This window comes from Mauremys mutica, chromosome 7, assembly GCF_020497125.1.
Source record: "Mauremys mutica isolate MM-2020 ecotype Southern chromosome 7, ASM2049712v1, whole genome shotgun sequence".
Taxonomy (NCBI): Eukaryota; Metazoa; Chordata; order Testudines; family Geoemydidae; genus Mauremys; species Mauremys mutica.
In genome coordinates, this window is record NC_059078.1 from 116,434,893 (window position 1) to 116,461,670 (window position 26,778).

General features: G+C 39.4%; 1 protein-coding gene and 1 long non-coding RNA gene across 7 annotated transcripts in view; one reads left to right on the forward strand and one right to left on the reverse strand.

Moving 5' to 3' along the window:
* The window catches only part of ATRNL1 (attractin like 1), a 948,738-nt gene that overhangs the window by 460,477 nt on the left and 461,483 nt on the right, over positions 1-26,778 (reverse strand). Inside the window, exon 25 of one of the 6 annotated variants that reach the window (XM_045024155.1) lies at positions 10,340-10,430. The exons of 4 other annotated variants lie outside the window; for them this stretch is intronic. In XM_045024155.1, coding sequence (XP_044880090.1) covers positions 10,347-10,430 — 84 coding nt within the window. In that variant the 3' untranslated portion in view covers positions 10,340-10,346. Of the gene's footprint in view, positions 1-10,339; positions 10,431-19,000; positions 19,962-26,778 lie in introns of those variants that run through there. One more of the 6 variants, XM_045024156.1, reaches the window with a different exon arrangement.
* On the forward strand, positions 1,816-9,032 carry LOC123374324. Its single transcript, XR_006581069.1, has 2 exons — positions 1,816-1,901; positions 8,798-9,032. It is a non-coding gene; the product is annotated as an uncharacterized LOC123374324 (long non-coding RNA).

Sequence of the window (26,778 nt, forward strand, 5' to 3'; positions counted from 1 at the left end):
ATATGGCAAGATGGCCCCCAAATACTATATCAGGCTCTGCAGGTGGCATCGGTGGAGGTTCCTAGGTCTCAACCTGTGTGTCAAAACTGAGGTTTGGTCTGCTGCTAGCAGAGGGTTCAGGAGGTGGTTGTGGCAGAGGTGGGGAAGGTAGGCCATTGCAATCTGTGCTGTAGACACGGAGGCTCCCACTGGCCCTAGTAGTAGGCTGGATAGGGAGTGTGTTGGCATGGGTGGACGCGCTGTTTATGCTGCCTGCACCTCGGGGCTGGGGTATAGATTCCAAGCGACCAGAGTCAATCTGGAGTCCTTCAGTGAGTGGAGGAATTTGTCCGTCTTCTCATTAAAGAGCTTGTTCTCATCAAAAGGGAGATTCTCGGTCGTATTTTGGACCTCCATGGAGAAGTCAGACAATTGTAGCCACAAGTCCCCTTGCATCACTACCCCAGTCACGAGAGATTGAGAGCAGAGGCAGATTAGGGGTTTGAGAGGCACTGGGCCAGAGCAAGTGAGGGCCCCTCCCTGTCCCCACCCCTTCCGCCTGCAGTCCCCACCACCAGTGCTCCTCCACCCACCTGGCTCCTGCCATGAAGTGGGGTGCGGAGCACCCATTTTTCTGGGGGGTCCCCGATTGTCCAGGGGCCCCGAGCACAGACCCCGTTGGCCCAGTGGCTAATCCACCACTGATTGAGACAATGTGTTCGCCACATCCACCACAGCTTTGGCGATTAGTTGCCCTTTGCCTAGCAGCGCCTGAAATTGCTGCTGTGATCTGGTGGCAGCTTGCCGTTGGACTCTGCTAGCACATTGTAGTTGTTAAAGTCATACTTGGCTAGCAGAGCTTGGTAATTGGCAATGTGGAATTGCAGGTCAGCAGTAGAATAGACTTTTCTGCCCAGCAGGTCCAGTCTCTTAGCTGTCTTGTCTGGAGGAGTGGACTTTTGTGGTTGCTGCCTTGCCCATTCCATGAATGCTTGGACAGCCAGGGAGTTGGGGGATGGATGGGTGATTAGAAAATCTGTCCCTTTGGCTGGCACAAAATTTCTCCTCTCCATCCATTTACGTGTCAGGGCACGTGCGGTAGGCATCTGCCAAACCTCTCGCGGTGGTTCCAGGATGGCCTTATTGATGGGTAGGACTACCCTAGATGTCGCTTGGGGTTGGAGGATGTCCAGGAGTTGATGCTGTAGGTCCTGAACCTCCTACAATGGGATTCCCATGTCTGCCACCACCTTCTGCAGCAAGTTCTGGTATTGGCGGTGGTCGTGCAGCATAGAGAGCTGGAGTGGGATGATCACCTCATCTGGTGAGAAGGAACTGGTGGAGCTGGCAGCACCAGTTAAATGTCTCCCTCTTCTTTGTACTCTGACTGTGCCAGTGGGTGTGTAGGGGACTGCCAGTAGGACGCTTGAGATGGTGCTCGGTGTCTGTGGTAGGGATCCAACGGTACCCAGTAGGGCTAAAACGAAGGGACCCTCAGATGTGGTGGACCCCATGAGTAGTGGCACCAGGTCTCTGTTGTTGGGTCATATGCTGGAGGGTAGGGCAAACTGAGGCATACATCCAGACTCTGGTGTGATGTCAGGGAGAAAAAGGGTTCAGGCTCTGAGAACTCCTCAGATTCCAAAGATGGTTCCTGAAAGGAGGAGTGGGGGCATCAGTACCAGAGGGTTGCAGTGCGGCAGAGAGATGGGCTTCTCGTGCAGCAGCAGAAGAGGTTCATCCTCCAAGGTAGGGATGTCACAGGTGTGTGAGTGGGGGGCGGGAAGATAGAAGAGACGACTGCAGGTATGGAAGGATTAACTCATCTGTCAACAGAAACGGCTCCTAGTATCCGGAGGTCTGTGGTGCCCTGATGGAGATGCTGGGGAAGCCTGGTGGTGTCTGTGAGGCCAGTCTGTCTGGTAGGTGCATGGGTACTGGCAGAATGGGTGGCATGTACTGGTGAGCATTCTGAATGTTTAGGTGCCAAGGTCATTGTTGGTACAGTCGGATCCTGTGTACCCCTGGCCTTACCCTCCATGTAAGGATTCTTGGGCACTGGTCCAACTGGATCCATGTGCAACATCTCACCCGACCTGGCACGACTTTGGAAGGAAACGCTGCGCTTGGGAGCAGTCTGTGATGGGGACCTGCTCTTGAGCCCGTGAAAGTGCTTTTTGCTCTCTTGTCAGGACTTGTCTTTAGCCTTCAGTACCCTAGTTCCGAGACACATGCGGTGCTCAGAGGGTCGCTCACCGCTGATGATGGCCACTGTGAAGGGGGTTCTCTCAGGCCCAGATTCTATTGTGTCCTGGGTCTCATCACATCCTCCCTCAGATATTTATGAAGGCAGAGGTTGCGGGGTTCCTGGGTTCAGGGCGGGAAAGATTTGCAGATGGCGTAGAGGCTCCAGACTACAGCAGTGGAATCTCCTGGCAAGTGATGTTAGGGTTTCCATGTTCCATGACCGTCAAAAGGATCTTGTCCCATTCTTCTTCATGGAAGGTGATCTTGTAGCCTGCAACAACATCGATGGTGTGATGGCAGCCCTCAACATCGTTCATGATCCAGATGAGTGGAGACTATTCATTGATTCATTGAAGACGAGTCTTAAAGCTGTTTTACTGCATAATGGCAATGTTTTGCCATCAATTCCAGTTGGTCATGCAGTCCATATGAAGGAAACCTATGACAACATGAAACAACTTTTGAGGTGCATAAACTATGACCAACATCAGTGGCAGCTTTGTGGCGATTTGAAGGTTGTTGCTCTCTTGCTTGGTCTGCAGACTGGATACACAAAGTACTGCTGTTTTCTCTGCGAATGGGATAGTCGTGCAAGAGATTCATCAAGAAAGATTGGCCACTCCGACAGTCATTGGAGCCTGGGAGGAAAAGTGTTCAGCATCCACCACTTGTTGAATCAAGGAAGATTTTGTTACCACCCTTACACATCAAGCTGGGTCTGATGAAGAACTTTGTCAAGACCATTGACAAAACACAAGCAGCTTTCAAGTACCTCCGTGGAAAATTTCCAAGGTTAAGTGAAGCTAAGATAAAGGAAGGTGTCTTTGTTGGTCCTCAGATTCGTGAACTTCTTCGAGATGATGCATTTGACCATGCACTGCGTGGCAAGGAAAAGACGGCATGGAAAGCCTTCCAGTTAGTGGCAATAAATTTTCTCGGAAACAACAAGGCAGACAACTACAGGTTGTTGGTGGAAAACCTCCTCAAGGCATACAAATGCCTTGGTTGCAACATGTCACTAAAGATACATTTTTTGCACTCTCATCTAGATTTTTTTCCACCGAACTGCGGAGCAGTGAGCGACGAGCACGGCGAGCGATTTCACCAGGACATTGCAACAATGGAGAAACGCTATCAGGGCAAATGGAGCCCATCAATGCTTGCAGACTATTGCTGGACAGTGACAAGAGATGCTCCATTTAATGAATACCAGAGACAAGCCAAGAAGTGCCGAGTAGACACTGAATAGGACTAAACTATGTACATAATAGTTTTTTGCCTTTTGTTTCATAATAAATTTTAGTTATATAACCCTTTTGCTGATTTTTAAAGTGTTACATAAACAGGACAGGTGAAATATTATCATGTAAAGCAACCATAAACACATGAAAAGACCTAGGTTTACAATTTATGATTAAAACTCTACTATCTACACAATATACATAGACATAAAATGTAAAAACTTAAATGTCTTAGAAACAGTAGCCAATCAGTTGTTTTAATTGTTATATTTGAATTCAGCACATCAAAATACATAATAAATAGCACATTTTATCTCTGAAGCAGACGACTTCTCAAAAATTGTAGACCAGTGTTATCTAAGGGATTTGGATGCCCAGTTCCCATTAACATTCATGGAAACTGAGCATCCAAAACCCTAGGTGCCTTGGAAAGTGTCAGCCAATATTTATAACTTACATGATATGACATCTGGTTAAGAAGATATTATTTTAATAACAATGCAAGGGATATGGTACTAGTCAGCTTTACTAGAAAGCTAATCAAATTAATCTAGAAATATCAATTTGTCTGTAGTATCACTCTCCATCTGATGGAATTTGAGAAAACAAAAATATGCTGCTCCAATGTAATATTTATCTCATGAACAATCGTTTTGGGAACTTCAGGTGATCTCTATTTAATAATGAAATGTCATTCAGACCTTGTAGGAAGTTAAATTGCCTGTTACAATAATTTTAGTATGTACCTTATGGAGTTACGAGAGCATTCAATTTAATTATGTTTGTTTTCAGGTAAAATAAGCAACTTTGCAGTTAAAAGAGCTGATAACATTTGATTACATACTATTAGTAGTGGTAAATCTGGAGTCTATGAAAATTCATTTTATCATCATGATTAATCTAGAAAGTCAGAAAAACTGATTCACTGCTTAAATCCTTCAAAGAACCCCAGTTACAGTATTTGACTGCAATGCTGTCATTAGAGTCAAAATATAAAACAGAGATTTCATTTAAACAAGTCTGAGTTCTAATGCTTCCTCCCCGTTTCCCACCCACCCACTCTTAAAACAAAGGGTAAGAAACTCCAGGAGCTGAAGGTTGTAGCAATTCACATATTCACGAAGCAGCTGGGGAAGTAAAGAAGAAAAAAATCAATTCAATTAAAGAGTATGTACTAGCTCAATTGTACCACCACTACATGTGGAGCAAAGGGCTTTAAGTGTCAACGATCTAGCAGTGAGAGAAGAGTCAATTGGTAAAAAGACTTATTTCATTTGCCTCTAAAGCATTCACACAAAACTTCCAAGGCTGAAAAATGGAACAATTTAATTCTTCTTGTTCCAGGCCCATTAACTGTTTTCTAATGATCATTGCTTAATTCAAGGGAATATTTTAAAAAATGTGAATTAGCCCTCCTTCTTCTCCACTTCAATGCCTATCACAATCTCTCTTCATCCACATCTGCAATCCTCCACAAAAAGTACCTAACTGTGCCTATAGCAAGCTATCTAGGCCTTCAGGCCTTGGAAAGGCCAATGATCATTAAATTATGATTAATTTAGTTTCGCTGAAAGACACACAAAATTGAGCTCTCACGGGAAAACTACTGACCAATTTTTTGTGTTTAAAAATCTTGCAGCAGTTTTAGCAAGATAAGGGTGTTAGTCCAATACTTGCCCCTCTACTTTCTTTCATTAGAAGGATTCTTCCTTATATTAGACCTAATGTTACCTTCATTCCTTACATAAATCGGAATCATTTCACTATAAATTATTAGTATTACAAACATAAGTATTACAAATACAAAATCATGAAATATAAATGAGAGAAAATGGTTTCACATGAAAATATTGAATCAACGCTGTAAGTCCTTGTATTATTAATTTTCTTTTGTCCTTTGCTTTGGATCTCTCAACATTTTGGGTTCAATATTTAAGCACCAATAGGTGTGATCCTAGTGTGTGGGCCAATTCCAATTCAAGTAATTACATTCTGCCTACATGCAGTATGGAGACCTGATTTTCCTGTAAATCAGGAGTAACACCACTGAAATCAGTAGTCATGCAGGTGTAAAATATGTGTAAACAAGAGGAGAATCAGGCCCTGGTACAGTACTTTGATATTTTTCAATTCCTTTCTTAAAACTTTTTGTATAATGTTGGTGAATCAGAAAAACTGTCTCATTCCAGCCTGGAAATTATCCTGGTCCCGTAGTCACTGTTGAAAGATTGTATCAACTACTTGGAATCTTTTAGGATAGAAAGCATTGTAGAGATGCAAATAATTATTTTGCTGATAATTATGTTATATGTTAAGACTAATCTTCTCCAGGGAACAGCTGATGCTGGCTTGAAATAATTCAGGCAATTTTAGGTAGGATTTTGTTTTAGTCATGTAATTATAAATGGAAGGCACATGAAATTTTAATACAATATCCTATTGATATAGAACCACTAGATCATTTAGGCCATTTTAACTGATTATTGATTCTTTGAGCAACTACAGAATTTCTAAGCTGTGTGGCACATTAAGGACTTTACCCAAAACTCACTGAAGTCAATGGAAAAATTCCCATTGATATCAATGGTTTTTGGTATAAACATATTTCATTCGATGGAAACAAATTGCTCTTTGGGGGTGTGATGAAGTAGGAATTTTCTGTAATATTTTTATGAATCCTGTATTGCCTCAGTTTCCCTCTGTACTTTGCATTGCTACCCACTGGTCCAAAAGGGTTAATGTTGTTCTTGGACATGTGCGGTGGAATGAATGGGTCATTTAAACAGCCATATCAACACGGGATTTTGAGAGACGAGTACCCCAGTAACTAAACAATTGCTGCCTAACAGTAGGAAACTCTGGCAGGTGGAACATATGAATGCAGTTGGAGAACAAAAGGGGAAGGGTGTCAGGTGACTGGAATGAGGGCTGCCCTTTGGAGAGTCACAAGGCCGTCACCTTGGACTGACAAAGAGCCAGAGCCAGGAATTGAGTCCACAGCGGGTTTCCTGGTTGATTGCATTGCTTGGCCGGAGCGGATTTCCCGATGCTCTGTTCCAGTTGACTAATAAACCCTACTCTGTTTTGAAAAAGCAGCCTGGGGTCACTGCAAATATTTGCTGAGGTGCATTGGTCCTTGGAGAGTGTAAAAGTCTCTGAGCAGGAGTCTATCTCAGTTGGCTTCGCTGGGCAGAGCTCAGTGTGAAATGGGAATGCTAGAGCCCAGCAGCTCAGTCTCAGAGGCTTTGAGGCCACGTGGCCTATGCTTAAGGCAGAGCAGGACCCCTTGGGTCCTCCAAGGGACTGTCTAAAAGCTGGGAGTAGCACAGATTCTGTGGATCTGTGACAGGGGGAAGAAAGATTAAAGAGAAGGTGAGGCTGGGGAGCTGAGTAGACTTTTGCCTCCTGGAATAGGGAGGCTATGACCCATTTCAGAATCTGTTAGGGGATTCTGGAGTCCTTAGTGAGTCTATGTCTGTATGAAGATTAGGAGTTTTTTTAAAGATTTACTCCTAGCAAGGTTGAGAGATGCATACTTCATCCCCTTGTGAATTCCTTTTGGGCAACTCCAGATCTACATATTTTTCCCTCTGAGAGGAGTCGCAATTTCTCAGAGTGGAGGAACAGTGTGCGTGCATGGGCTGTCACACCAGTATGAGTCAGAGTCCCAATCGGGACGGGGGGGCAGGGAGTGACAGGCGCCTATATAAGACAATGCCCCAAATATTGGGACTGTCCTTATAAAATTGGGACATCTGGTCATCCTATGCATGAGACAGCCCAGAGGAACAAACACTTCAATGCTCAGAGATTAGACAGGAGAGGAAAAGGGGAAAGAGAAGTGGGGAAGGGAAAGGAAAAGCACAACAATCCACTACTGCCTGAAAAAAACATGGGTAAAATAAAGATCTGAAAACAATTAAGGTGGGATAAAATTGGACCAATGAACTGTTCAACCAATGGAGGCTGAACTATTGGTGAGCAGAAGCAAGATGTATGACCTTGCCTCAGAACTGACCATTAACGGTACTGAATTTCTTACATCATCAACTCAGACCAAGTCACCGCCCATCAGTCATGAATTGAGAGACCAGTTAAAATTCAGAAACATAACATGCACATGTTTAACATGTGTTTAATCCTTTCTACATTTTGAAAATATATTATAATTGAGGGAACAGCAAATGAGGATTTGGGTACCAAAATCAAGGGTACCCAGTTTAAAAAGTTATTTACAAACTTTGCAGAATTAACATTTGAGAAGCATTGCCCACAATCACACATTCTTTTTATACCACCACTGTATCTTGTATTTTTTTCAATTTCAGTTTAAAATGCCAAGATGGCATTTCCTTCTCTTCATTAATTTTCCAAGGTCAAATATACCCTGAAATATAAAGTTGACGAAAATAAGATTTTACAAAATCTAGGTCCAACAGATATGTTTAAATTAAAATTATCACTTTTTTTTTAAAGAAACAAGTAATCATTCCTCAGTAACCCCAACACTGAAGAATTGTGCTAGTGCAGGAGATCCTGAAAGTAAAATGGAGTAGCAACTGATGGTGCCATGAAAAAACAGCTACATTATAAGCAATTATTTCATAGTCTCATATTTTATCTTTTTTAAATTATAAATTGTATGAAAGCATCCCAGAGATTAAATTAACCTTAATGGTCTGACTGAGGATTCGTAAATTAAACAGTATAATTTTACATTGGCATTAATATAGATAAAGTTGTCTAGGCATTTCAGTTACACACTCCGATTTTCACAGGTTATAAGGCAAGAGACTAGAAGTCTATTCCAAGAGACTAGAATCTTGTTTATAAAATGTCATCTCAAATGAGATCAGTTTATTTATTTTTTCTTGATAAAATGTTTGCACTTGAGAAATGTGAAGTATTGAAAGTCCTAACTCTATTATGTTTAGCCACCATAACAGATCCAGAAGGAGCAGCGGAAAAGCAGCTTCCCACAAATGCACAAAATAATGATATGGTAGAAATACATCCAGAAAGAGTGTCTCTTTGTTCATCCAATTCTTAGCCACTCTCCTGAGACTGAAAACAGGCATGCCAAATTACTGCAGATTGCATTTTTCTTTTACGTGGACACTATCTTACTAAGGACTGGACTGAGAACCACCACACCCATTGTACAGTTGAAATTGAATATTTAAGTATTGTTTCATCTAACACAGTGCTGAACATGTTTTATTTAAGGCAAAATCCTACAAACTCTTATTTAACTGTGTAATGTGAGCAATCCCACTGACTGCAATAAGATCACTTGTGTAAGTATCTTAATTTAACATATGTGTTTGCAGGACTCCACCCTTGTACTGTCTTTTGATGCCAGGACTATGGGTATGTCTACACTACCTGCTGGATCGGTGGGTAGCGATTGATCTATCGGGGATCGATTTATCGTGTGTAGTGTAGACGCGATAAATCGATCCCCAATCGCTCTCCCATTGACTGCTGAACTCCAGCTCGGCGAGAGGCGGAAGCAAAGTCGACGGGTGAGCCGTGGCCGTTGATCCCGCGCTGCGAGGACGCGAAGTAAGTAATTCTAAGTTGATCTAAGATATGTCGACTTCAGCTATGTTATTCTTGTATCTTAGATCAATCCCACCCCCCAGTGTAGACCAGGCCTTAGTCTTTTACTTTTCCATAAATCACTATGCACATCAACACGGCTGTAATAAATAATATAAAGGCCACTAACAACAATTATAACATTAATAAATGGAATAATATTTAGTATGGAATAATATCTAAGCTGAACAAGAACAAGAAATTAAGAGTTACTTCAGGCTTTTGTTCCATTCTAAACTTACTTTAAGGAACACAAAACATACTGATTTATTTTTGCATTTATTTTTGCATTCTGTTTATGCTTCAACTTACTACATGAAAATTAAAACAGAGCAGATGAACAGATCATTTAAATGTCATTTTAACTTGTGAGAAGAGCCAAAATAAGACAAACAGTAATAAAAAGGAGCAGGCTGATTTTTATCAATGTTTAAGTAGTTTTCAAGTAGCCCTTATTTATATGAACACTAAATAAAATTCAAAGGACCTAGATTAGAAGACATGTGGATCAGTCTTCACAACAAAACAAAGACAAAGACAAAGCATATCATCTTAGTGTAATTTTCTTTCAGCCCCTTAGGATGCCTCTTCTAGTTAGAATGGAGAAGTGAATTGATTATTTTGCAAATAATACAGCTGCAATTGATTTTTAACCACCACCATCCTCACCACAGATGAATACAGCTTTAAGAAGTATTTTCTAAACAAATGCAGTTTTGTGGTTAATGCCTGCAGAATATAAATGAATTGTTATTAGTTTAGAAAAAAACAGTGCAATCATTTTACGAAAAGTGCATTATCAGCTTACACTAGTTATTACAGGTACAATGTGAATTGAATGGCCTTTTCCCCTTTTCTAATAGCTAAAGGGAAAGTAACAGCTAAGGGACAAATCAATTCTCATTGATGCACAGGGGATTTAACCATTTGAGTGCTGTTTGATGTCCCTGTTACATGGGGCAGAAAGCACATCCACTATTTTCCCATGGAAGAGTCAATATATGCATTTCAAAGAATGAGGCTGAATGTCTCCCACCACTGCTGCACAGAAGCTGTTACATAACAATATGGGTAAGATAGTGACCCCATGCTGATGTTAACAGAAGTTGCAAGGATAAATCCACAGTGGACTAATGGGAGAACAAAACCTAAGATTTACTTTTAAATAATTTGGATGCATAGTTTATAACCACCTGCCACACAAAAAATACTTCTGTTCGTTTTATTAAGTACAGTAATGAGAAAAAGTACAATTTTCTCACCCTTACATAGTCCAATTTAAATGCTTCTTCGGTTTCCCCCAATTTTTATTTCTTTTAGTACCGGAAAAATGCACAGTATCCTTATTCTTTCACAGCTCCACTATACTGAAACAAGCATTAATAAATGTTCAGTACTGCAATATTTTAAAGAAACATTGCACATATTTTAATTGAAAAGAAAGAGATTAGGCCACTAGACGCGCCTTAACTTTGACAATGGCAGTAAAAGTATTAAACATAAAAAATGTTAGACAAAAATCAAATAATAAAAGGGACAAGAAATTGTATCAAGTTGCTGTACATAGGATTTGGCTTTAGAATTCACAATATCCACGGCCAGTGGTATTCATTTGTATCCTAGATATAAAGTACAAATCTCACACGTGTTATTTGGAAAGGAATGTGCTGAGTGCCGTGTTTTGCAGTGTTCCCTGTTGATTCATTCAAGCAGCAGTATTGATAAGCATTACTGATGGCTGCTTCTAGAGAGAGAGGGATGAAGCATTAATGGGACACAACTTACAAATAATATTTCCAACAGAAAAAACGGTACCTACTGTAACCATATTATTGTTACAATTAACCCCGTGATTAATAGATAACTGAAAGAGATTAAGGAATAAAATAACTGGCTGGTTTACATGCACACATGGTTTGTTTAGCATTTGAAAGACTGTGATACACATTTTCACTGCTTTATTGACAGCGTACACCCTTCTCCAGCTCTGCAGAGTCTGTACAGTAACAACAGGAAACACTGAAACTGACAAAATAACTCACAAGCATTTGCACAGAGATAAAGGGCAGTGGGGGGAGATGAACATGTTTGGTGGTGTAGCTGACAGGCCTACCCAAACGATCCTTATAAATATCAATAAGAGAGCAAAAACACCTATCTTAAGTGCTGTCAATTCTCATGAAATGTGTGGGGGGTTAAAGTCCCAGCTCCCCATGTCTTGTGATGATGTGAGAATATCAGTGATCATTTAAATACTTTCGCATGGCTGTAGAGAAAACTTAAAAACATGAACCCTGATGGCTGAAAAACTAGAAAGCAAATAAAACAAAACTTAAATATATTCTTTTTTAAAAATATGATTTTAGCTAATCTCATCATTTTTTAATCCTTAGGACTGGAAGGATTTTTCAGGACTATGTTGAATTGCTCTGATAATTTGCTGGGTCTGTTGTGAAAATTAATCACACCTTACAATTAACAGCCTAGAAAATAAAGTCAGTAACTTCTACTATCTATCTTGCTTTTTAACTGCACTTAAAAGAAATGTAAAATATAAATGAACTTCCATAGTTTTAGTTTACAGCTACCAATGATGAATCCAAATAGGATCTACTTTTTTTTAAAAGTGTGACATTTTTCTCATCCATTTCCAACACCACAAACATATTACGATATTCAAAAAGTAAAAATATAATAGAAATAATATCTAGAATTTGCATAGTGCTGTATAGTTTCTATAGTGCACTAAAAACTCCAGCTAACAAACTATAAGATGACTATTATTTACATTACAGGTTAAGTGAGTCATTGGCAAAACCAAGATTAGAACTCAGACGCTCTACTCCCAGACCATTAGACTGTATATAATGGTCTGTGAGACTCTAAAATGTTTTCCAGCTGTAAACTGTCACATTCTTATAACCAGTGATTAGTTGAACCATGCATTATCACTTGCCTTTGTTTTTTTCTCCTTCGACCAATAGCTGTCATGCCATTATCAAAATTCCCACTTCAGAGCCTTCAATTTTCAGTCTTAACTCATATCCAACAATCTTATGAATAGCCTCTTCTTTATCATATGCACTCTCTGGTAGACTTATCCTGCTACTGTAGCTTTAACAATCCATTCTGTCAGCATTTATACTTTTTAAATTTAAAATTCTGACAATTCAGTAATTTTGTTACAACTCTGTGGAGGAAAACTTTTTTTATGGGTCTGATAGTTATGGCTGTCTGTTTACAATCTTACTGGCCGCGGTCTAAAGCTTTAGGGAAGAAAGCAGCTGTAATTATATTTCTGTGACTCGTTTGGACACGAAGACAGAAGACACACTGCAATAAATTTCCTTTATTTAAGAAACCATTGTATTTATTCTAGCTATCTCAACTTTAAGAAGCAACAGACCATCTGAAACACCTGCATTTTCTCAGAGTGAAAAAGCTCTCTCTTCCCTCTCACGATATTGCATAAGCATTCACTAGTGATATCCACATAAGTCAAAACTGTTCTGATATAAAGGTCCAGTGATCCCATCCCCACCAAAAGAGAATACATTTCATGCAAATTATTCTAGAACTCCATATATACATTCACTCTAGAAAGTAATTACAATTTAAACCAAATATTAAAAGTACTACCTCATTGAATAGCAAGCAGCAAGGCGCTTACACCAGGCATGTGAACAGTATTTCTTTTATTCACACCCTACAATTCCTCAGGGTTACATTCTTTTATTGTCCCTCCCCCTTCCAAAATGCTCGCCATTTATATAGTATATGGAACACAATATAACAACATAAATACTAATAATTTGAAGATGGTGTTATCCTGCTACTGCAGACAGTATTTTTTTTATATGACTAATGAGCCTGGATTGTAATTTTATCAATAATTTCATCAGAAGATAGAATGCTGCCCTCTAACCAGTCCTGGTTAAAGAACCTGTTGCACACCTTAACACTGGATTGTCTTTTCTCAATAGGAGCAGGGTCACTTGCTTTATTTTATTTATGGCATTTTTCAAAACTACTGCTTCCCTTATGTGCAGTTTATAAATGTTTATGAACAGTTTCATTGGCAGTTAGTAAATTGCTTCATAACTTGTAGCTTGGAAGCTCTCCTGAAAGGGTCACAGGGTTCATGGATCTGCACCTCCTTCTCTGACTGGAGTATATTTCAAAAGCTGGTAGAGGCTTCATCCCATACTGTGGTACCTTTATGTGTATTTTATCTGTTTTTTTTCTGTCTCTCTCATACATACATATATACACACACACACAATTTTTAAGAACATAAGAACAGCCATACTGGGTCAGACCAAAGGTCCATCCAGCCCAGTATCCCGTCTACCAACAGTGGACAATGCCAGGTGCCCCAGAGTGAGTGAACCTAACAGGTAATGATCAAGTGATCTCTCTCCTGCCATCCATCTCCACCTTCTGACAAACAGAGGCTAGGGACACCATTCCTTACCCATCCCGGCTAATAGCCATTAATGGACTTAACCTCCATGAATTTATCTAGTTCTCTTTTAAACTCTGTTACAGTCCAAGCCTTCACAACCTCCTTAGGCAAGGAGTTCCCACAGATTGACTGTGTGCTGTGTGAAGAAGAACTTCCTTTTTTTTGTTTTAAACCTGCTGCCCATTAATTTCATTTGGTGGCCCCTAGTTCTTATATTATGGGAACAGGTAAATAATTTTTCCTTATTATTCACTTTCTCCACTGCAAACTTTGCACCTCACTGTTCACCTCTTTCTTCAGATCATTTATGAATAAGCTGAATAGGATTGGTCCTAGGACTGAACCTTGGGGGACACCACTAGTTACCCCTCTCCATTCTGAAAATTTACCATTTATTCCTACCCTTTGTTCCCTGTCTTTTAACCAGTTCTCAATCCATGAAAGGATCTTCCCTCTTATCCCATGGCAACTTAATTTACAAAAGAGCCTTTGGTGAAGGACCTTGTCAAAGGCTTTCTGGAAATCTAAGTACACTATGTCCAGTGGATCCCCCTTGTCCACATGTTTGTTGACCCCTTCAAAGAACTCTAATAGATTAGTAAAACATGATTTCCCTTTACAGAAACCATGTTGACTTTTCTCAACAAGTTATGATTCACAAGAGTTTATATTGGCAGCCTGAATAGCTGATGGTGGGGTCTACAACCATTACTCGGAGGACTACTCCCACTCAAGTCAAGACTATGCATATAAATAGGAATGGGCACTGTGTGGACATTTTATTTCCATTAATTTGTGAGGTTTCGCCATTTTTGTCTAAAACAGTTTTACAATGAAAATTAATGGGGAGAGCTTTGCGTAAAGGATTTTCAGGATCAGGTCCTCAAGTTGTGTACAGACTATTTTTGTTAATTTTTCCTTCTAAATAACGGAACCTACATTCACAAAATGAATTCACAAGTGCACATCCTTTGTCTGTACTTCCATTAATTGGATCTTTTTACTTATTCTAGGAACAGCATCTTCCTTTTTAGTCTACACATCTGATATCACTATTCAGACACAGCTAGCCCTAAGGTCAAAGAATGACTGTCATCTACAGTGATTAGGCATGTAAATTTCCAAATCATCATTGCCAACTGCTGTCTTTTTACATTTAGTTAAGTCTTCTTTGCAGAGATCCAATAAAAGTTCTATTTTTAAGATTCCAAAACAGACAAGCAATTGGAATAAAGTTGAAGGTGAAAAACAGAAAAATGCCAAAATACTTGGACATATAATTCTGTACCTTATGAACCTATGGCAAATTGGTATAAAATAAAACAGGTGTATCTCTAGAATAACAATGCATGTTACTATATATATAATTTCACTTTTGAGAATCCCTGTTAAAGTTTTAAATCTTTCACAGCTGCCAAATAGACTGCTAATCACAGGTCACCCAAAGGCATCAACTAATCAAGACTCATCTATAAATTCTTCAAATATGTCAGTTTACATTGAGCATGAGAGCCTACAAATAGAGCAGAACTACATACTACAGCAGTAGATTCCATAGCATGAAATGGACATGAAAAACAATTGGGATGGCATTGATTTACCTGGATATTATTTTCACAAACTACAAAATAAGCATATTTTACTAAATACATCCAAGGAATCTTTTTATTCAGTTCTTAACTCAATTAATAGACTTCCGTGAAGATGAATATCCCAAAATAAAATCGCTAATTACTAAAATATATCAGCAGGCAAATATCAAAAGTTTTGGAAACTCAATTCAGCAAACTTAACCATACTTATCCAAACAGTAAGTTATCAAACAAGATTCCAAATATCCAAGGATTTTGCAGAAACCTGATATTATACATGCTAAAACCTATATACACACTTGCACTGACATCTGATTGATCAATAGGATTATGAGATATCTGGAGTAGGTTAGTTAGTTAGAAAAAATATTTAATTACTCTATGGCAATTGATTCTTTGAGAGGTCAAGTCTTCAGGAGTACACATTCATCAGAACAAATGCTGTGAGGAAGACTCACATGCACCCACATATAATGCAGCAAGTGAGTTCTGTGCTAAATCTACAGTAACTGTTTGTTGAAGAACTGTTTGTTGTAAAGCTCATAATTAAGGCCCTACTTGAATTGTGAGATGATTGTCAAAAAAAAAAGTGGCTGAGTTGAGGACAAGCCAAGGAAAATTGTGGAAAAGTAATAATGGACCTTATTATTTGTGGTAATAAAGTCCATTATTATTTTTGCATGATTTTTCAGTCGGCCACCTGGCACTGAGAGTGGAGGCTCTGCTTTTAGCTCCAGGGTGGCCGTGGCTCCCACTGTCAGCCCTGAGCCCGGTGGGGCTCCCGCTCTCAAAATTGTGGAGGAAGCCTAATTTTGCGGAATTTACAATTTCTACAATAGCACAAGCTAAGTAGGGCCTTATAATAAAATTCAGTCAGCTGTGACTAATAAAAATAACTTCCTACCAACATACACTAGTAATTGTTGTGGTAGTCACATATAGATACAGCAGAAAACTGCTGTGATGGGAACAAGAAGGTAAAAATAAAATTATCCTAAATGAAAACATTACACAAGATTGCAAGAATATGTTTTTATAACACCAGGTGTAATGACAGTGCCACATAGACACAGACGTCTTTTATTTCAGACACTGAGAACATCTGACAGCTTCAATGTTTTCCCTGTACCTGGAGTGCTAGTTAATATGGCAATTTTAACGAGATTGCAATCTATAACATAATGTCAGCCTCATGTATTTCTGTTGTCACAATAAAGAAAAAAAGAAAAACTGCAAGAAAACAAAATCAACAGGGCAGAACCTCATAAAACAAGCAGAGAAAACAGAATGAAATCCATAGAAGATTCACCACCCCACCCCACCCCACCCCAAAAATGTACAGGTATTTTCATTAATATGTAATGGAGATTTAAAAAAATTAAAAGCTAACAGAACTATAAAGTTCATGAAGTGTTATTAGTAATGGTACAAATAGGAAAGCAAAATAGATTTGTGGTGTGTTTCCCTACAAATGTATTTTATAAATTTGTAACACATATATGGGCTCAAAATGGGTATTTTATACCAGCAATTCTCAAATGTTCTCATAGAGTAGACCACTTCTCTCCAGTACATGATTGCACGGACCAACTTCCCTCCCATTTACAATTAAAAATGATTACTTACTTCTATTGTAACTGTTATTCTTGGAGATATGGATGCAGCCGTGTATTCCAATCAGTTGTGTGCATATCCAGCATGCTGGAGCAAGACAGTTTTCCAGATCAGTACCCGTCAGGGTGGCATATGACCTCTGAACCGCCTCAAACACCCTTTTAAAGCTATATAAGGGTGGCACTGTCCTAACCTCCCCTCAGTTCCTTCGCACTGGAAGAGCGGCCTAAGACTGGTAAATAATTGTTTTCTTCATTGAGTGGATGCAGACTAGTATTCTACTCAGGTCGCTCAGAAGCAGGGGGTGGGATGTGGAGTCTATTTAAACAGTGACTGTAGGATCACTTTGCCAAAGTTTGCATCTGACCTTGAGGCTGTCATGATGATGTAGGAGTAAACGTATGTATGATGGAGCAAGGGGCAGCCCTACAAACATCCAGTATAGGAATAACATTGAGAAAAGCTGTAAATGTTTCCTGATACCTTGTTGAGTGGATAGAAAGTCTCTGAGGAGGAGGACTGTTGCCTGAGAACAAAACGGATGGCTCTTGCTGTTGTCACTTGCTGCAAACACATTAATAGATGGGATGCTCCAAGCTTGAAAAATAGTCCTCAATACACTGTTCTGTGAGGGACTACTTTTGATTATGAAAGAACTCTCTGCTCAGAAAATTGTACAGCTAATTTTGGAAACCAAGTAAGTGAGCTGCTGTGGGAGTAATGTTCTGTTTGAGGCAAAAGTCCCAGATGGTCATCACCTCCTGACAGAGCTATCTGAACCAAGCACCCCCTCCCCACCACCTGCTGTCTGTTGAGATAATTCATGGTTGTTGTATTGTCAATGAGCCATTGATAAGAGGGAAGAAGGCCTGGCAAGCTATGTAAATGGCAAGAAGCTCCAGGACACTGATATGACGCCTCGCTTCCTATTCTGTCCATGAACCATACAGGTGAACATCTCATCCAACTGTAGAGGTACTAATTACAATACTAGTCTTTGTTGGGAGAGGACAGGGGAATGGGACCCTTGGACATATGTTGTGTGGTCTATCCTAAAGAATACAGGACCATGGGAAGAATTTGGACCAGCTTGTTCAGATGGTGTCAGCTGTGTTGGTAGACTGATATTAGCGAGGCTTGAAGAGAACGAAAGCACAGACTTGCATTCATGGTACATAAGTACGTGCGGCCATGTGACCTAGAAACATGAGGCACACTTGAGCTACAGTGGATGGGTGAGACCTGATTGACTCATACATTTCACAAATAGTTCAAAACCTTTCCTGGGGAAGGAAGGCATTTGCTAATACGGAGTCGAGTAAGGCTCTGAGGAATTCAAGCCTCTGTGTGGAACCTAATGTTGATTTCTCTCTGTTAAGATAAGCTACAGACAGTCGAAGAGATGGAGAATAAACTGGATTTAATGGAGGACCTGAAGATGGGATGGGCTTTGGAAAAGCCAATCATTTAGGTAAGGGAAGACATGTATCCTGTTCACCTCAAGAATGCCACCACCACTGCCATGAATTTTGTGAACATGTGAGGAGCTGATGATAAGCCAAAGGGAAGTACAGTGTGTTGATAACTGCCCGTTACCACGAAGCTCAGAAACTTCCTGTGACTGGGTAGGGCTGAGATGTGAAAGTGAGCATCATGAAAATCAAGGGGAGAAAACCAATTGTTTTGATCCATGGAGGGAATGACAGATGCTGGAGAAACCATGCAGAATCTCATGTACTAGATAAATTTGAGATTGCAAAGGTCCAAAACGGGCCTTAGACTACCCTTTGATTTGGGAATTAGAAAAAATAAAATGGATGTACCTGGAGTCTCACTGACTCATATATTGGTTTTTGCAGTTTATCATGGGCTTATTTCTTCACTCTCCCATTCCCTGGTCCTTCTCACGTGAACAGATGATTCCAATTTCCTTCCTCAGTGTCCCCATTTCCAGTTCTGATGCCACAGAGCCTTGTCTGTGTCCCTGTTCCCATTCCCCCCTTAGCAAAACATGATTCCAATTCCACCCCTTACTTCCTGATTGACTGCAGACTATATAGTAAAACTGAGTTCTGCTTAGCTATCCCTTAACCAATCATTTTACTGAAATTTAACCAACCAATATTGTAACATGATTATCTAACCAATTATATCTCACCACCTTAATTGGTTTACACTCAACAAAATTAATTATACAGTAGACAGAGCCAGACAGCAATTATACAGACAAACAATAGGGAAGTGGGGACTACAGTGATAGAACAAAGAAATGAGGATTTTACACCCAAGCTATTGATAAGTGAGAGTTCTTGCCAGACAGGATACTATCAAACTAAGTTTTCTTTAAATCTTCTAGGCTCTTCCCTTTCTCTGGAGGTGATAATTGGATCACTTTTTTAACAGCTCAAAACTGCCTTATTTCAATGTGACTGGTGAGGATGTGACCGTTTGCTTCCCAGCTTATAGCTGCCCTGGCTTTTAGCCAAAGGCCCTAGCCTAAGAACAAGGCCTTGGACTATCACAGTGAGAGAAGGCCTATAAACAGGCAGCCTGATTTTGATTCTTGTTTTGTACCTCTATTACTAGCTAAGTCATAAGAATACATCTAAATTTTTAAAGTATAGGCCTTTGCAGACAGGCCTGAATATCTATATCCTAACACTCCACCCCTTTTTTTCTTTTGGGATCCGCCTGCCCAGGTATCCCTGGAAAAGCATGGGGCATATGGCGACACATTTCCTGATAGGGCCAGGCATCAAGGTGGAAGGTGTCGATATTCCATTTGTCCCACTGCCCCTTGTGTAGTATAGTGTCCTGCACCTTCTCTCGTACAGGCATACCACACCTATTCCAATTAGTGTTCCACACTTCCCATTATAGTGGGCCCGAGAAAGTTGGGTCTGGGTTGTCTAGTACAGTGAGGGGTAGGGAGAGAACTTACTACATTACTTGTAGGTTCTCTCCATATGCAACGTAACACAAGTATATTTAACAATACACCAGCCACTATAATAATCCACAGCAACACCGAGAGTCCTGACCACTGCAGTATGGTCCAACATCCGAGCCACCACCAAAACACTGCCTCTCTTCCTTCGACAGGGTCAAGATCTTAATGTGTTCAGTTGCTGGCAGTTGCAACAAGCTGCACCTGCAGGTTTTGCGTGCTTAATTCTGATTACTTTTCACTTTCATCTCCTGCTCCAAAGCATACACAGAGATCTGAAAAAGAGAGCACAACCTATTGTGGCTTCTTTTGGAGCCCTAACAGGATTTTAATTAAGTACATGTTTTGTCTGCATTTCTTTTACTCTTTCTCCAATATACACTGCACACATCCTGGGGAAGTGCACATTTCTTCCATAGTTTTACCTCCATAACATTATATTAGCCATATCAATTTTAACTGTTTCCTTTGTGACAAAAAAAAATCATAATTTTTCTCCATTCTCTTGGTTCTGGCTGCCCCTTACTACAGCCATAACTTTGGTTTTTAACTTTATAAAGTAGCTAGGTATCCTTACAGGTTAAATGCTAAATACCAAACCCAAATAACACTAGTTACCTGTGTCTGGCAAAAAGTGTTTGTTAGTTTTGCCACTTTGAATGATTCAAATGGATTTTCAGTGGCATTATAAAAAAAAAACAACCCAAAGCAGAACCAAACCAATTTATTTTAAATCTACAAAACAAGAGTTTTACAAACCATGAGTGTCAGTTTAGGTCCTTAAAACCTTACATAATCAGACACACACAAAATTCTCTTTTGCGTAACATCCCTTGCACTGCATTTTTTTTTAAACACAACTGTACCCCAATTACAGTCCCATCTTGTACAACCAGAGGCAGTCGGGGCAGCCAAGTTAAGTTCCAATAGAAACCCCTTACATTCCTTTAGTGATTTTGATTACATTACCCAGTAGTCAAATCAGTTTGATCAGATTATCTCTCCGCCTGCTGCCTGCAGCGGTCCCTTATAGACCATTTCTGTGGGTAAAGGGCCCATTTTCCCTCAGAATAGCTGTAAAGGCTTCTGGGGACAAAAACATAGTAGTGGTAGTAGCCACTCTACCTGACCCCCTTGTATAATTGAATTACCAAGCTTCCATCCAATGTGACTGCACAGAGTTGAACATACAGTTACATTCATATAACTGGGTTTTATCAAATCAAAAACTTCCTTCTTGTAACACCACAACTGTTACTCTTTAACATCTTCACAACCGTTACCTTTTACCATTTCCACAACTCCCAAATGTTTACTTTCCTCCAAACTCTGTATTATTAATTTCTGCAAAAGTTATTTGTAACTTTTTACTTACTCCTTTAAAGCACTTATTCCTACATTTAGTTCTTGAAGGTAGTGCAATTTTCCTGTAACAACTCAGTCACCAAGTACAATTATTGCCACACTGCTGCCTTAACTTGTGCCGTCTTTATCTTGAGACTGTTCAAAAAGGCAGTAAAACATGTGTCTCCATGGTTGCACATGGATCTTTTACTCCAAAAAATTCCAGTGGAATACAGCAGACCTCCTTCATAATTTGTCACACCAAAAAAAAAAAAAAGGCATTTCACATAAGTATCCAAAGTACCCTCCATTAAAACTTCAGAAAAACAAAAGTGTCGAAAGGCGGGGAGGGGGAAGAGGTGGAAAGAAACCAATTAACCCTGTGAGGTCAGTTTAAAGTACAGGCTATCAGCAGCAAATTAAGAAAACTGAGAGAAAGGAGGAGAAAAAGAAGAAAAGGATATAGTTAGCTCTGAGCCAAGAGTAGGATCCCTGGGTTGAAACAGTTGGGAACCCTTCATCTTGGCCTGGGAGAGGAGTGGGGATTGTTACCCGCTCCTGCAAACCCTGCCATTTTTCACTTTGAAACTTCTTCTTTTTTTTTTTTGCCTCCAGTCCCCCAGGACCAAGTCCCAGCTCCTGTCTCTAAAGGTGGTCTGTTAATTCTGCTTTTGACGCTAAGCCCTGTTGTGCAAATCATCAAACCACCCCTAACTAATTTACAACCTTTCAGCAGCCCTTGCTGAAGCAGCACCAAACTTGAAAGATTACTGGCAGCTTCCCATAATGCTGCCCTTACTTCAAACCTCTCACGAGTGGACTGAAGTGCCTCCTTTCCCTGGAAGACATCCAGTTCCCATGGGCATGGACCTTCTTCCACTACCCATCTACCAAGGAGGGTGGGCTCCTCAGCCACCCCCCATCCCTCTGGGTCCCCTAACACTGCCTCCATTTCTTTTTAATCTTATCCCAGGTTGACCCCTGCACCTGGTATGGGCCCTGGTTCTTCCTTATCCATTTATCTAAAAATTCCATTACACCAGCCAATTCCAGTTCTGATCAGATTATCTCAATTTATCATGGAAATGAACATGTTGGTTGTAGAGTTGGAAATTAATCCCCTACCTTTGAGAAAAACAAATACTGATCAGACGATGAGGTGTTTGCCCCAGCTCTCTCAGCACAAAAGAAAGAAAGATGTACATTAGGCCCCAAGAACAGAGTGGAAAAAAGAGGAAGAGAATGCCTCTCTTCTACTCAAAGGCATTTTTTTTCTTAAGAAACCATCATAGTCCACATACCAGGGTCTCCCCCACCACATTTACGACCACTGAGAAAAGTTACTACAGACCTAGAGCTACAGTAACTTCTACTGACTGCCTAGTGCCTGGTTGTTGAGAAGAACTGAAGGGCCCAAGAATTGAAAATAATGGTAGACAGGAGGCAGTGAGCTATCTTTCTCCTCAGTGGGTCTGTAATATTCCTCCAGGGAATAAATCTGTTTATTTCTTTTGTGCTTTACTGTGGTCCAAACCCCCTCTTTTAAATGGAGCCACTAGCTATGACCTTCCTGGGCATGCATGGCTCAGCAGGCCATGTATATTTTGTGCTGACAAAGCTCTTAATCTTTGAAGGGTTTATATATTTTTTTTAATGTATGAGCAGGCTTCTGCACACTGTCATCTGCAGAAAAGTTTATTTCTCCCCTTTGCATGGTATAGAAGAAGGCAATTGATTTATTTCCCCATATTGACAGAAGCCCAGAACTAGTAAAAGCTCTCTTTGAGAAATATTTCCTACTAAATTCTAAATGTTATAACTACAATTTTCTTAATTAACTAGATAAGGGAAATGGAAATTACAGAAGAAAATCTCAATATCTGGTTACAAAGCATCAGAGACGGATAGAGTATTTGCAAATATAAGCTATCTACATATCTCTATTGTGTAATACAACTACCCATGGACATTGCCTTGGTCTGTTTGGAGGAAAAAAGCTATACAATTCGCACATCAGTTACTGGAGTTCTTATCTTAGCCGTTCAAATTATACGGAGATTAAAACTGCATCATTGAAGACTAATTATCTCTTAATTAGGTGTTTTGGTCCTTTTTTAAACCATCAGCTAAACTGTTTATAGTGCTTCTGCTCACTGAGAAATAACAGTTGTCTCAACTATTTCAAAATGTACAGATATTCTTGATAGCTGTATTAAACCCACTGGCAGGGGAAGGGGAGACTGGAAGAAAGAAGCATGCGAGCAGCAGTAATGAAATACACTTACTGGAGCAGTTTAGCAGTTGACATCACATTGTTAGTACCCATGCACTAATTCATTTTAACACACATTTCAAAAGCACCATCATTATATATCAAAGAAATAAAGGTGTTATCTAATCATCAGACAACAGCTGGATAATGCCATCAAATTCTAGCAATGCTTCTGGATAGTCTCACGTTTCATCTGCTATTGATGTGAAAATTATTTTTGAACATTTTATATTGGATATGTTCATATCATGAATATTTTATATGACCAGCACACAGCGTTAGCATCTGCTGCTGTCATAACTGGCATTGTGACTAAAATGAAATAAATTATTACTACTACTATGAAGAGTATATTTGCCCAATATTAGGTTTCAGGCTATATTTAAATGTATCAGAAAGAAAAAGATAATCAGCATCATAATTATGATAACACTCAACATTTATATAGTCGTTTCCATCTCCAATAACTAATCATTTTCATCAAATCTATTAATCAAAACTAAAAAAGATTTATTTTAATAATGCATCTATAAAATATACATTTTCAATAACGATACATAATAATGAAATGTAGTAGAAAATTGACTGTTGTGCAATTTAAGGCCCTAGTCCTGCAAGGAATTCCACACAGGCAAATCCTTAACCAGGTGTTGGAGTTCCATTGATTTCAGTGCACGTATCACATTGTGTCTATCCCCCAGGGTTCTTTTTCTTCTAGCAACGATTAATGGAAAGATTCGCCAGAACATAGTTCACTCATGAATTTAAAAAAATTAAAAACTAATCTATCTTTACAATATGTTTCCATATAGATTTTTACTAGATATAAACATGATAAGTCCATAAAATATACATCTGGATTTTTGCTTTTTGTTTGTTTGTTGAAAACAAGCCAAATGTTTTTAGTATGCCACTTGCAAGAAGGGAATTAGCTGATAATTCACTGGAATCATCTAGATGTGTGCACAACATAAATGAATAACTTTGTAATTTATTATTGTTACCCCTATGCTTCCTTAACCCCACTTCCTTCCCCCACCTTGTTTTTATTCTCATTCATGACACACCTAAAATTAAATATTAAGTTCCCTGTGGCACAAATGATGACGTATTTGTTCTTCAAAGGGGCCACAACACTTTTGGACATCATAACAATAAAATAAATGGCAATAATCACACACATTTAAGTGGCTTTAAAATTGTGACCTCAAACAAGAGTTTTTCATGGATACTGAAAGTCATATTTAAAAGTTGAAAATTCATTCTTATTCCATGTCACTGAGCCCTTTTTTGACAACAGATTTAGTCCTACAAATGGCAGGATCCTGCAATATGTTGGTTGCCTCAAAACCCATTGACTTCAATGAGATTTGAGAGTATTCAGCACCTTTGCAGAACTGGGTCTATCAGCCTGGTTATGGAATTTCATAAATTGTGTTTGCATCCCACTTCTAATGTTATTAGAAGATTGATACTTCCTTACAGTCAATATAAAAATCTAAGTCATTTTAGGAAGCTAATGTGTCTTACAATTATATTATCAATACCCACTTGGTATTTCAAGAATTATAATGACTTCACACACAGCCATATGCATTTATTACGCAGCCTCTCTGAAAACCAATAAGGTACTTAGAAATTGAACCTTTTGCTGTAAATCACAGTTATCAAATTGATGTATGCAACCACTGCTGGGAAAAGGTTCTCTACAGGCACTGGTATATTTATATATACACACATTTCCAAGTGAAAATTCCATCCAATGACCTTTGCAAAATTCTAAAATGATTTACAATACAAAGGCTTATGTTTTCATTTTAATTAAGTAATTGAATTTGTGGTGCATCATTAACAAAAGATTGTTTTAATTCCCCATGACAGTTACTGATAACTTCTATTCCTCAGAGCTTTTACATCAGTATTTGTCAGTCAAGAATGTTAAATATTCAAAATTAACGCCAAAACAAAGAACGCTAAAATAATTAAATATGCTACACTGAGTAATTTTTTTTATGAGGACAAATGTGCTTCTTAACTTTTATTAAGCTGCTTCTTCAGTTGCAAGGTTCAGTCTATTAACATGGGAAATAAAACCTTCTGAGCTCTGAAACAGGAACCAGTGTCATCAAAAGAGTGCTGATTTTCTCTTTCTTTTTTAAATATATCACCACAGAAATCTGTGATGTGAAGTAGTCCTGAGTGCTTAAAGTACTCTACAACATCTTTAGTTCCCTCTATTACATGCAAATAAAATACAAAAAAAAAATCTATAACTAGATTCATTCCTTTTTGCTCTTTTTGAAACTAATACAGGATGCCAAGATCTTTTTTTCAACTTAGAAGCATTAATACAGAAAAAGAACCAAATAACACACCAGTAAAACTTTCAACAAGTTTCCTTTGAATGGTTAAATTAATTCTTTACAATACACTGGAGCATTCTAACTTCATTTCAAAGGCATGTCTCTATGAATTACTGTTGTGGAAACATAACCGAGAGGGCTGTTTTTCTCACAAAATAATTAATAACTAAGCATTATTTCAAAATTACATACAGTTCCTTTAGGAAGAATTTGCACACAGAAAAGAGGGATCTAACAATCACGACCTCAGATCACACCTTCATTATAAAGTGTATTTATAATGTGCCCCGCCACATACAGACCATACAGTTGGGACCCTTTCATTTACTTTAGGGAGTGTGCCTGATAGCTGGTAGGAAGGTCTGTGGTTCAGTGACGTCTTTATTCTGGCTTTTTCCTGAGTACTTGTATCTGAATGGACTATTCCTGGACTGAGTCTGAGACCCTTCCAGCTAAACACTGGCCACTGGGTAATTGGTGTTTTTATCCTCAAATGATGATCAGATTTAGTATGGGGTCACAGGATGGAGATTTGGCCTTCCTGATTTCATTCCTGCATGCTGAGCAATATTTTTATACTCCTCCCTGGTCATTTGTCCAATCTTCCACTTCTTGTAAGCTTCTTTTTTGTGTTTAAGATCAGCAAGGATTTCACTGTTAAGCCAAGCTGGTCGCCTGCCATATTTACTATTCTTTCTACACATCGGGATGGTTTGTTCCTGCAACCTCAATAAGGATTCTTTAAAATAAAGCCAGCTCTCCTGGACTCCTTTCCCCCTCATGTTATTCTCCCGGGGCTCCTGTCCATCAGTTCCCTAGGGAGTCAAAGTCTGCTTTTCTGAAGTCCAGGGTCCGTATTCTGCTGTTCTCCTTTCTTCTTTGTGTCAGGATCCTGAACTCAACCATCTCATGGTCACTGCCTCCCAAGTTCCCATCAACTTTTGCTTCCCCTACTAATTCTTCCTTGTTTGTGAGCAGCAGGTCAAGAAGAGCTCTGCCTCTAGTTGGTTCCTCCAGCACTTGCACCAGGAAATTGTCCCCTACACTTTCCAAAAACTTCCTGGATTGTCTGTGCACTGCTGTATTGCTCTCCCAGCAGATATTGGGGTGATT